General features: G+C 41.0%; 1 protein-coding gene across 2 annotated transcripts in view; it reads left to right on the forward strand.

Annotated features, from left to right (window-relative positions):
- ttc17 (tetratricopeptide repeat domain 17) overlaps nt 1-12862 on the forward strand; it is a 28958-nt gene that overhangs the window by 548 nt on the left and 15548 nt on the right. Inside the window, exons 2-4 of one of the 2 annotated variants that reach the window (XM_086294132.1) lie at nt 247-336; nt 487-656; nt 776-887. In XM_086294132.1, coding sequence (XP_086150258.1) covers nt 247-336; nt 487-656; nt 776-887 — 372 coding nt within the window. Of the gene's footprint in view, nt 1-246; nt 337-486; nt 657-775; nt 888-909; nt 2211-12862 lie in introns of those variants that run through there. The other variant, XM_086294136.1, reaches the window with a different exon arrangement.

Raw genomic sequence — 12862 nt, forward strand, 5'->3', positions numbered from 1 at the left:
TGCCAGAACGTCAGTGGTGTTTGGTGCCGACTATAGACAGGGACATTACGTATTTATGTGTATTAGGAGCGTCTGACAAGACGAGTGTGCGTGTGTGAAATTAACAATCGGGCGCACTAGTTAAATCAATGACTCCACACTATCTGAATGTTGTCATATCAGAGATTAATCAACTGCCCAAGTCTTTTTCGGCCTAAGTAAGCGAAGCTAAGCACGTCGGTCACGATCGCGCTGTTTGCTTTTCAGGTGGACTCCCCTTTAAATCTGAAACACCCGCACGATGTTGTAATCTTCATGAGGCAAGAAACCCGCGTTAACTACCTCAAGAAGCTGGAGGTGGGTTTACCCATTTATTCTTTCATTCATGCTGGTCATTCGCCGTAGTTTGTGTCACTACATTATTAAATTAAATTCAGTCGTTTAATTTAAGATCCAATTCCAGTTTGTCATGCCTCACTGCTGCCTTCTTTTCTGATTGTTGAGCAGAAGCAGCTAGTGGCACAGAAGATTCATATTGAGGAGAATGAGGACCGAGATACGGGTTTGGAGCAGAGGCATTACAAGGAGGATGCAGACTGTGTAATGGCTAAGGTACCCCTGGGAGACCTGGATCTGTATGATGGCACTTATGTCTCATTGGAAAGCAAAGACATCAGGTCTGTGCCATTATTTTGCTTTTAAATATGCATTTATGGTTTCTGCTCCTAAATAACTTCACGGCCTCTGTGTGATTATGATGAAATTGTCATCTTTTCTTCTCCTCTTTTCTTTCTAGCCCTGAAGACTACATTGATTCCAGGTCTGCTCTACCCCCAGATCTAGAGAAGCCAGACTGTGGAAAAGTGTTTGAACTACCTTATAGTATCCATGCTTTCCAGCACCTCAGGGTGAGTAGACACCAGGCTCATCATCTGTTGTGAGGATATAGGGCCGCTTGATGACAAGTATTATCTGCATGGCTTTTTTATTTCCCAACAAATATTTTGAAATGTTATCCTGAACCTAACCTCTGGAACTGAATTGCAGAGTTGCATGGAATTACATGGCAGTTCTTGTTTAATTAGGCTTTAAGCCAATTTTACACTTAATTACTAGAAATGGACCATCTGACCAGCCAGGGACTGGAATCTGCTGTTTTCCGACATGCTCATCCCAGATCAGCCAGTCTGTCTCATGTGGGTCTGATTATGAGCCGGTCTGTTACACAGATGGGTAACGTGAGCAGGTAGTCATGCCCACACTTGCAGCCTTGTGCTAACATGTCTTTAACTAGAATTTATTTACTGTGAGTGAAGACGCAGAGTTTGCTAAAATAAACAACAGACCTTATTAGACACTTAAAACACCCTCGCCCAGCTGTACTTAAACATTTTAAAGAAGCTAACAAAGGCAAAGAGGCTAAAGTTAAAGCCATCGAGAGCTCAGAGCCAGCCAGCCACAAGGCAGCAGCCTCAGTATGAGCAAAAGATCATAGGAGCTATGAGGGAAACTATGCTGATGAGTAAAAAGGTTCAAGGTCCTGGTGATTTTCTAAGCACAGTAGAAAACAATGTAACTAAATGGCATTAGATTTGTTATATATATTTATTGCAGCTGCTTTTGTTTGGGTAGGTCAAGCTTGCCAGGTATAAGTGGATGTTGATGCCACTGTTGTTTGTTTGTTTTAAACCAACCCCTTGTTGCAGTTTATCTACAAACTTACTTGTATGATGTTTGAATTTAAATTTCTCCTTGAATCCAATGTCAAGAAATTTATCATTAATTAGGTACACACCGATCCACGTTTTTCTAGTTCCAATACTATTCCCATACATTGGAAAAGAGGATTTGTACTGATACCAGTGTTAAATTAATAAGCTGTATTCCACACTGCAAAGAGTAGACTAGGAGTCCTTTTTTATGCGTAAGGAGACGGTAGTAAATGAATAAGAAACAACAGGACCAATTTAAATGACATGGAAAACATGTATTTATATTCAATCTGTCTATTTTCTTAACTACTTTTCCAATTCATTGTCGTGGAGTGGATGTAGGTTATCCCATTTGTGAGAGAGCAAAAGACGGGGTACAGCTTGGCCAGTCCATCACAGGGAGACTGATAATCATTCACATCACGTTAATCACCACTGTCCTGTACCCGAATATGAAAACTTCACACAGAAAGGCCTCATCCGGCTGGCGGATTCGGGCCCTCTTGCTGTAATGTGAAGGTCATAACCACTGCACTGTGTCAAGCTTGTATTTATGTTATTCACTTTATTTGTTTTTACAAGTCTCATTTTAGGTAATTGTGAGAGTCTTTACTGCAGACTGCTGTCAAATGGGGTCACAATAGTAGGGCTGGGCGATATGGCCTAAAATCCATATCACGGTATAATTTGAAGCATGTGCAGTAACGATATATATCGCGATAAATTCTTTTCTTCTGTATCATGTATTTTACACACTATAAGGCACACATAAAATCCTTTAATTTTCTCAAAAATCGACAGTGTGCCTTATGTATAGGGATGGGTACCGGTGTCGTTCTGACATAAACGGTAGTAACCAGACCGAAAAGCAGCGCACATTTCGGTGCTTTATTTCGGTGCTTTTTTTTCCTGAGCTGTGATACACTTTTAGCCAATTGTTTTACGTTTCCGAGGATAGTAGGTGGGGCCAGGTACGTACGTTCTGTTAGCGCAGAGCTACAGATTAAAAATGTCCAAGGCGAAGCGGTTAAAAGTCTGGCTGTACTTCACAGCAAAATATGCAAACTCAGAAGCAACAAGTGCTTTAAGCTGATACTGTGATACTGTCAAAGGAGGTAACACCTCGAATCTCATGAAACACCTGGCGACGCATAGCGTTTTTTTTAAAAGCCGAGAAATGCGCCGTATTTGATGGCAGCAGCAGCCGTTCTTCTCTGCGTGAGTAGCTTAATGTTGTTCGTGTGTAATTTACGTTGAGTAGGCTAACCACGTTATTACATTAATGCATGTAAGGTGAACTAGCAAACATCATCATAGCTACATGCGGCTGTCTTCTTGTTTGATGGCAGATACTCTCTTCACCCTGGCCAAAAAGGCTAAAATGACCAAAGAAGAAGTGGAAAACAGTTAAACATGAGAGGTTTTTGGACAAAGTTTGTGTTTTTTCCATTGATTAAGCACTGCTTCCAGCCATGAGTGATACCATATATGCCCCATAGCTGCAGAAAAGGCTAACATTGTTATCTTTTTACAAAAAAAAACAGCTGAACATGAGAGGTTTTTGGACAAAGTTTGTGTTCTCCATTCTTTAAGCACCGGTTTGAGCACCGTTTGAGCACTGGCACCGTTTCAAAAGTACCGATTTGGCACCGGTATCGGATAAAACCTAAACGATACCCATCCCTACTTATGTATGAATTCTGGTTGTGCTTACTCACCTCGAATCAATTTTATGTGGTACACGGCGCGCAGAAATCTGTTCAAAAATGTTTTAGTACGACTTTGGTAGACTATGAAGGCGCACTGCTTGATGGATTGCCGGAGCATTACAGCTGCCATAGTCAGGAGCCCTGCGGAGTAATCTGGGTCCAAAACTCCCTCTTCTTCAGGTCCCAAAGTCAAACAAACACTGCGGCATCACTGAGCGTTAAAAACTGTCTAAATTATTTTATCTTTAATAAAATGATCAGTGTTGATATAGCATGTTCTGACTGAGAGACTTCTCAAAAAATTAAAACGTACAGCTCTGCTATCACTTCCAACATAAATGAAGACAGAAAACTAAACAGCAGTGACGTTTTGTAGGGTTACTGAAGTCGGACTAGCTGGTATATAATGATGTGCTACGTGATTGCTAGCAAAAGTTAGCATAACATTAGCACAGTGAAGCTAAAGGACGAACGCTAACTTTTTTCCACTCGATAAAAGTTAACGTGAGGGTTTCTGGTGGTTAGAGACAAATGCAATTGCATGGCAGGATGCTGTAAACGGACCAAACTTCACTCAGGAGAACAACTGAGATAATCCATCCATAATATGAGGTTAGTCATTAATATACTGCAACAACGTGGGAAGAGCAGCTGCGAGAGAATTCAGCATTAATGAATCAATGGTACGGAAGTGGAGGTAGTGCAGTTTTGGGCTTTCCCCATGTCACTACCCGATCTGTACCGGAAACCCGATCGGTACCACGCATATGCGAAAGGTGTCTACTTCCGGCCGTTACGGGTCAGAGTATCTGTTAAGATGTTAACAATAATAATTATCTCTTAAAATGGTTGCAATAATGAAACATTTCAATATAATGTAGACAAAAATGAAAAATAAAAAGATAGTTACGGATCAGTACTCCCCGATCCTTACTGCACATGTGCAAAGTCTACCCGATCTGTACTGCGCATGTGCAGATTTTTCTTCTTCTTCTGTTTCATTTAATGGCAGTTTACTCCCCAGTGTACGAGGATACCGCCACCTGCTGACTAAGTGAATGAACTGTATTGTAAACTGAAGTAGCGCCATTACAAATGCATGTTTAATTTGATTTAGTGATAGTCAAGTGTGTTTATGCTTCTCTGTGCGGAGAGGATTGTTGGAATAGTCATGATGATGTCAATTGTCAGTAAACACTTAATCTGGCTGATGAATCTTCACGTGACACATTCTGCGCCATTCTTCTTATTTTACGGCGCTGTTGTTAAAATGGGGGACGCTCTCTGTTGAGGAGAAAAGCATGAATTTGTTTGTAAACGGATTATCCATTGTTTAAATGTCTCGGGCAGTTGAAAAGGAGGCAGAGCTGTTGAGAAATGCTAGGAGCTAACTGGGCGCTAACCGTGTCACTCAAACACATTAACTGGGGGGCTGAGCAAGATGGCGACGTGAAGAGGAGTATTTTTTTCGAGCTCTCAGCACTAGAATGTTATAAAGCAGTTTTATAGCACCTATTTGACGTCTTTCTAGCTTCCAAGACTTTTTTGAAGATCAGCGCAATAAAACCTGCTAAATCTGAATCCAAATTTAATAACAACAACATGTCGAAATCTGTTCAGAAAAGGCTGAGTAACTCGGGCAAACCACATGCAACTAGCATGCTAGCTAGCGACCATAGCTACATGAAAGAAATGGATTGTCAGCAGATGGTTGAAGAAGAATTTCCACCACTACCAGTTACGCCTTCCAAGCCTCCAGTGGCTAAAAAAACCAACATTGTCTACCAGTCACTCTGATGGCGACTCCCTGAAAGCTGATGCAGTCAACACTTTGATCAATCTGATCAACACCAGAAGTGACGCCATTGAAGAAATGGTAGGAACAGTTCGTACGGAATGAAAGGACACAAGTGATAAGATTATGGTCATTGAGAAAAACGAGTGGCTTACACAGAAATGTGACGAATGCATCTCTGAAATTGAACGCTACAACCGCCGTTGGAACCTGAGACTGTATTGGGTACCGGAGTTGGAGAAAGAAGATGTGTGCGCAAAAGTGATTGAGATATGCCAAACGGTTCTGCCAGCAGAAAAGGAAAAGCTTCCAGAGGTCTTAGACATCGCTCATCGAGTGGGGAAACCAAAACAAAATGACCCAAGACCCAGAGGGATCATCATCCAGTTCATCTCAAGGAGAATTCGTGATGCTGTGTGGAAAGCTGCCAAGAACAATACTTTCCTTCAATATAATCATCTGCGGTTCACTGAAGACCTGACGAGAGAGGACAAAGAAAACAGACTGAAGCTGTGGCCCATTATAAAGAAAGCATGTGAAGAAGGGAAATCTGCTTACTTTGTTGGAGGTCGAGGCTTTGTAAATGGTGCTGAAATTCACACAAACTCTTCAATATTCCCTGACCCTCATTTCTTCTGCAGGTCATTACATATGTCAAGTCATAAAATATAATGATTTAGTTTTAATTGTAACTAACATATATGGGTTTAACACGAAGCTAGAAAATGATCATTTATTTTTGACGATTGGAAAAAAAAAAATCTAGCTGGTTAAATAAATTTCCAAATGCAAAATTATTACTAGGTGGAGACTTTAACTGTATTATGGATGCTGAATTAGATAAATTTCTTCCAGGACATTCGAACAGAATTAATACTACATTGAAAACTGTTATGGTACACCTAAAACACACAGACATTTGGAGATTCAAATATTCTCAGTCCAAAATGTTTACTTGGTGCAACAATTCTAACTCGAGACATTCAAGGATAGACTGTTGGTTAGTTTCAGAGAATTTTGACATCAATAGCATAGATGTAGGTGCATGGCCTTCTCCAGAAACAGATCATAAAGCCATATATAATAAAATAAATTTAACTTCCCTAATGCCCTTCCCTCTGTTTAACTTCCCTTCTAATTCTTCTGTTATTAAATTTACATATTGGAAACTCAACAGCTCATTATTACAGAAAGACAATGTGAAAAAGGATCTTAAAGATCTGATCTCAAACTTTTGGTCTATAGCTCAAGAAAATTTAGGGAATTATTAAAATTTGTAATTGGCAAATATTTAAGGAAGGTTGGCAGCCTTAATGTGAAATCCAAAAGGTTAGAGGAAGAAAATATAATCTCTCAAATTACAGTTATCTAATAAACAAATTGACACTTTAACTGAAGAGGATAAATTGAACCTTGCTAAATTACAAGATAAATTAGATTGTTTATACTCAGCCAAAGCAAAAGGAGCCTTTATCAGATCAAGATCTAAATGGCTTGAAGAAGGTGAGCGTAATTTCCATTATTTCTTCAGTTTAGAAAAGAAACACTCAAGCATAAATAATATTAGCAAATTAATGATAAATGGGATAATAACAGAGGATTACAGATTAATCTCTAAACATTGTAGTCATTTCTATAATGAACTTTATAGCTCTACATTTTCTCAGGAAGCTGTAGATCACCTCTTAGAATCGCTGAATGTTAAATCTATCAGCCAAGAAGATTCTATATTATGTGATCAACCCATTTCATTAGAAGAAGTCAAAAATGCAATTGGGCTATTAAAAAATAATAAATCTCCAGGTACGGATGGTCTTACTGCAGAATTATATAAAACTTTTTCTGAAGAGTTGTCTCCCTTTCTTCTTGAGGTATTTGCAGAAAGCATAGGAAACCAACAACTTCCCACTATGATGAATCAAGGTTTGACCACGTTGATTCCGAAGCCTAATAAGGACCTATTAATGATTGATAATTGGAGACCAATTAGCTTACTAAATAATGATTATAAAGTATTTGCTCTAATTGTAGCTAACAGACTTAAGATGGTTCTTGACTCTGTTATTGATGAAACACAATCTGGCTTTATGCCCAAAAGACATATAACTAACAATATTAGATTGGTTTCAGATATTCTTGATTATTCTGACCTCATAAATTGCAATGGTTTCATATTATTTTTAGACTTCCACAAGGCCTTCGATACGGTGGCGCATGAATTTTTATTTCAAGCTCTAGATAAGTATGGTTTTGGTACTTCTCTACAGCGATTAAAACATTATACCATAACAGTAACAGCAGTATTAAATTAACAAACAGCACTTCACCCAGATTTAACATACAAAGAGGGATAAGACAAGGCTGTCCCATTTCTCCATACCTGTTTTTATTAATTGCCCAACTATTGTCTAACCATATAAAATCAAGCAATGTAAAAGGTATATTGCTAATTGGCAAAGATTTACTCATAACACAGTTAGCGGATGACACTACATTATTCCTAAAAGATGAATATCAAATCTCTCTTGCTATTGAAACAATCTCCATATTTTCCAAAGCTTCTGGATTGTACTTGAATATTCCTAAATGTGAACTTATGGCGATAAAAGAATGTTCGAAAACAGCTTTGTGTAACATTCCAATAAAACAATAAGTTCGTTATTTAGGTATCATCCATCCATCCATCCATCCATCCATCTTCATCCGCTTATCCGAGGTCGGGTCGCGGGGGTAGCAGCCTAAGCAAAGAGGTCCAGACCTCCCTCTCCCCAGCCACCTCCTCCAGCTTGTCCGGGGGAATACCAAGGCGTTCCCAGGCCAGCCGAGAGATATAATCTCTCCAGCGTGTCCTGGGTCTGCCCCGGGGCCTCCTCCCGGTGGGACATGCCTGGAACACCTCGCCCAGGAGGCGCCCAGGGGGCATCCTTGCCAGATGCCCGAACCACCTCAGCTGGCTCCTTTCGATGTGGAGCAGCAGCTGCTCTACTCTAAGCCCCTCCCGGATGGCCGAACTTCTCACCCTATCTCTAAGGGAGAGGCCAGCCACCCTTCGGAGGAAGCTCATTTCCGCCGCTTGTATCCGCGATCTCGTTCTTTCGGTCACTACCCACAGCTCGTGGCCATAGGTGAGGGTAGGGACGTAGATCGACCGGTAAATTGAGAGCTTCGCTTTTACACTCAGCTCCCTCTTCACCACGACTGACCGGTGCAGCGTCCGCATTACTGCAGCCGCAGCCCCAATCCGTCTGTCGATCTCCAGCTCCCTTCTCCCATCACTCGCGAACAAGACCCCGAGATACTTGAACTCCTCCACTTGGGGCAGGAACTCATCCCCGACCCGGAGTGGGCACTCCACCCTTTTCCGGCTGAGAACCATGGCCTCAGATTTGGAGGTGCTGATCCTCATTCCCGCTGCGTTACACTCGGCTGCGAACCGCTCCAGTGCGAGCTGGAGGCCCTCACCCGATGAAGCCAACAGAACCACATCATCCGCAAAAATCAGAGATGAGATTCTGAGGCCACCAAAGCGAAAGCCCTCCGCCACTTGGCTGCGCCTAGAAATCCTGTCCATAAAAATTATGAACAGAACCGGAGACAAAGGGCAGCCCTGGCGGAGCCCATCACCCACCGGGAACGAGTCCGACTTATTGCCGGCAATGCGAACCAAGCTCTTGCAACGGTTGTATAGGGATTGAATGGCCCGTAGCAATGGGCCAGACACCCCATACTCGCGCAACACCTCCCACAGGACGCCCCGAGGGACACGGTCGAATGCCTTCTCCAGGTCCACAAAACACATGTAGACTGGTTGGGCAAACTCCCATGCACCCTCAAGTATCCTCGAGAGGACAAAGAGCTGGTCCAGTGTTCCGCGACCAGGACGAAAACCGCATTGTTCCTCCTGTATCCGAGGTTCGACTAGCGGACGAACCCTCCTCTCCAGCACCCTGGCATAGACTTTCCCGGGGAGGCTGAGGAGTGTGATCCCCCTGTAGTTGGAACACACCCTCCGGTCCCCCTTCTTGAAGATGGGGACCACCACCCCCACCAGGTATCATAATAACCAAAAACCAGGAAAATAGAATCACTCTAAATTTCTATCCTATTCTAGAGAAACTCAAACACAGATTTAATCAGTGGCTCTTAAGAGATTTGTCGTTAAAAGGCAGAGTATTAATAACTAAAGCAGAAGGTATCTCTCGTCTTACATACGCTGCATTGGCATTGCACCTTGATAATAAACTCATAAAAGAGGTTGATAAGTTACTTTTCAACTTTATCTGGAAAAATAGGACACGCTACATTTAAAAAAACAGTTCTTATGAACTCATATGTCAATGGAGGACTTAATGTGTTAGGTTTTAACACTTTAAATAACACATTCAAAATAAATTGATTAAAGAATCTAATTACTAATCCTACTTCCATTTGGAATACTATACCTGTGTGCATGTTTTCTAAGTTAGGTGGCACTGAATTTTTCCTTACCTGTAATTTTGATATTGATAAAATACCTATAAAAATCTCTGCTTTTCATTGTCAAGCTTTTTAGCATGGACACTTATTTACTAGCATAACTTTAGTCCACACAGTTATTATCTGGAATAACAAGGATGTTTTATTTAAAAGAAAATCTCTCTTCTTAGATAGTTGGTTTAGGAATAACATTGTTTTAGTCAACCAATTATTTGATTCAAATGGTATGCTTTTCTCCTGTGAAGAATTTTGTTTACATTTCAATTTAGCTATAAATCGTCATGATTATACAAAAGTATTTGGCTCAATACCATCAGGGGTTTGTATGCTGTTTAAGAATCAACCTAATATCACTTCATTCCACAGGCTGTTGGCATCTCCTATACAAACTTTTGTTGGCAAGATTTGCTTTTCTAAGCAATTTTAAGAACAACAATAAATCTGTCAGATCTTTATTTCACAGTAGCATAACCACGGTTATTTAAAGGATTTGTACTGTTTTGGAAATGTGTTTTATTTGGTCTACACAAAAAACAAAGACAATTCAACTTTGATAACAGATATATGATTAACTTGTTAATTTTAATGGCTAAATTTCATATTCACAAGTCCAAATGTTTAGGAAGACATCCCTCTTTTTATGTATTCTCCTTTGAACTTGTACAGTATCTTAATTCAATTAAGAACTCCACTAACCCAAAAGCTATAAAAACTATTGGTGTTTGTGAAAAAAAAATCAAGATCTTTCAATCACTTTATTCTTTGGCTTGATCAGGTACTTTCCCCCTTGCATATTTATATTGTAGGTTCTGAAAATTGTTCTTTTGTTTGTCTATGGTATGCAATTTTTTTTGCAAGTACAACACCATTAATATGGTACTGTTTAATTCTATTTTGTATTGCACTGAGGTTTAAACAAAGGTTTGAATGAAAAAAAAAAATACATTAACTATCGCAATGTTGGCAAATAGGGGAAGTGACGTAAGATTTGCGCATGCGTGGTACCGATCGGGTTTCTGGTACGGATCGGGTAGTGACACCCCATATTCCAAAAGTGCTTCGTCTCTTTGCTATTACTGTCACCCGGCATCATTTGCAGATGATATTGTTTGCAGCCGCTGCAATGCTTTCGACCAAAACCGGCGCCGCTTGATGACACCATCAACATGCGCTATCGCGGTAGAGCGGTATAGTCAAAATCTCTACCGTTGGCCAAATTTATATAGTTTGTACCGTATACCGTTTATACCGCCCACCCCTACGCAATATTTTCTACTTCATCTGCTCTGATGTTTGGTGTACGTAGGACTGGGCGATATGACCCAAAATTCATATCTCGATATTCTTTAGCTGGATGGCGATATACGATATATATCTCGATATTTTTTTTAAAGCCATAAAGTAAGAACAAAAAGAGAGTTCTTAGTCAAAGCTTGTCCCAAATCTCACATGGGCACTTTTATTAACATACTGTGTAGAAAAAATTGCTGGACATTATGGGCAATGCTGGGCATCCTCTGCACATGGCCATAAACAACCAGAGGAGTCTGTTCAGTGACAGGTTGCTTCTCCCAAAGACGACAACGAACAGACTTAAAAACTCCCATCAAACTGTTTAACTCCTCTGTGGAGGGGAAACAGGAGGACATTTATCCCTTTCGTATATTTTATTTATATATTTCTCTGTACTGGAAACCGGATTTCCCAGAGGAACCCACCCAAGGGATTAATAAAGTTTTATCTAATCTTATGTACAAGAAAAAATTACTCAGAAATAAATTATCAGCATTTATTAAATAATAATGCTCCATAAATAAAATAAAACAATGTTGTTTTTGTGCATAACAAAAAGCTCACAATTGTGCAGTCAAAATGTAAATAACAAAGACAGATTTTACAGCTGCTCTGTTCCCAAGTTCTACTGACTGACAGCCTTGAGTTTGAAATCCTCTTTGTAACCGTGTCTCTTAACAGGTGCCATTTGTGGTCCTTATACACACACAGTACGGTAATATTACGTTGAAGCAGAGTACGTACTACTCTGCGAGGCTCCTCGATAGCCTTAGCAGTGCAGCTTTTGTAGCTTACCGAAGTCGTACCAAAACATTTTTTTGAAAGGTTTCTGAGCGCTGTGTACCACATAAAATCGGTTCGCGGTCAGTAAGCACAACCAGAATTCATACATAAGGCGCACTGTCAATTTTTGAGAAAATGAAAGGATTTTAGGCGTCAACGCGTTAGCCCAGTTAGCTCGTTAATGCCATCCCGCCCCACCCACAGGGCGATCCGCGGTAACTCGTTAACAGAGATTTATGTTGACGTTACTGCAGTTATGGCGTTAACATTACGCTGACAGCACTGAAATATCCATCCCATCCATCCATTCGCTTCCGTTTATCCTTTTCAGGGTCGCGGGGGGCGCTGGAGCCTATCCCAGCTGTCATAGGGCGAGAGGCAGGGTACACCCTGGACAGGTCGCCAGTCTGTCGCAGGGCCAACACACAGGGACAAACAACCATTCACACTCACATTCATTCGCACATTCACACCTAGTGACAATTTGGATTATCCAATTAACCTATCCCCACAAGCTGCATGTCTTTGGACGGTGGGAGGAAGCCGGAGTACCCGGAGAGAACCCACGCAAACACGGGGAGAACATGCAAACTCCACACAGAAAGACCTCGGCCTGGTGTTGGAATTGAACTCAGGACCTTCTTGCTGTGCGGCAACAGTGCTAACCACCGTGCCAGCACTGAAATAGTGATCTCCAAATGTTTTCTTTTTACCGACCAGCTCCTCTTTGATAGCTGCCGTGTCCATCCTGTCTTTGCCTGCAGGTGAAGCGATGGGGGAGGGGGAGTTTTGTTCAGTGAAGGAGAGGCCGAGTAACGTTGCGTAGAGACAAAAGTGGACGAAAGAGAGGCAAACTTGCGGCTCCACAAGTAAAATTATAGCGTAACATAGACTATATCGATATAAACGATATTGTCACATCTAGGGCTGCACGATTAATCGTTAGAAAATCGCAATCTCAATTCATACTTATGTGCGATCTCATTTCCAAATGACAACGATTTTTTAAAAAAAGAGAGAGAGAAAAGACGACGACGATTGTACCGCATTTTGATCCGGGACGTAATCTGCATGAAAACAAGCGCTCACTCTTCCTGCTCAACAAATGACGAGTG

This window comes from Aulonocara sp. 'chitande type north' Nkhata Bay, linkage group LG1 (genome assembly GCF_057382095.1).
Source record: "Aulonocara sp. 'chitande type north' Nkhata Bay isolate Kocher_YH1m ecotype deep benthic linkage group LG1, A_spYH_male_GT1.1, whole genome shotgun sequence".
In the NCBI taxonomy this organism is placed as follows: domain Eukaryota; kingdom Metazoa; phylum Chordata; class Actinopteri; order Cichliformes; family Cichlidae; genus Aulonocara; species Aulonocara sp. 'chitande type north' Nkhata Bay.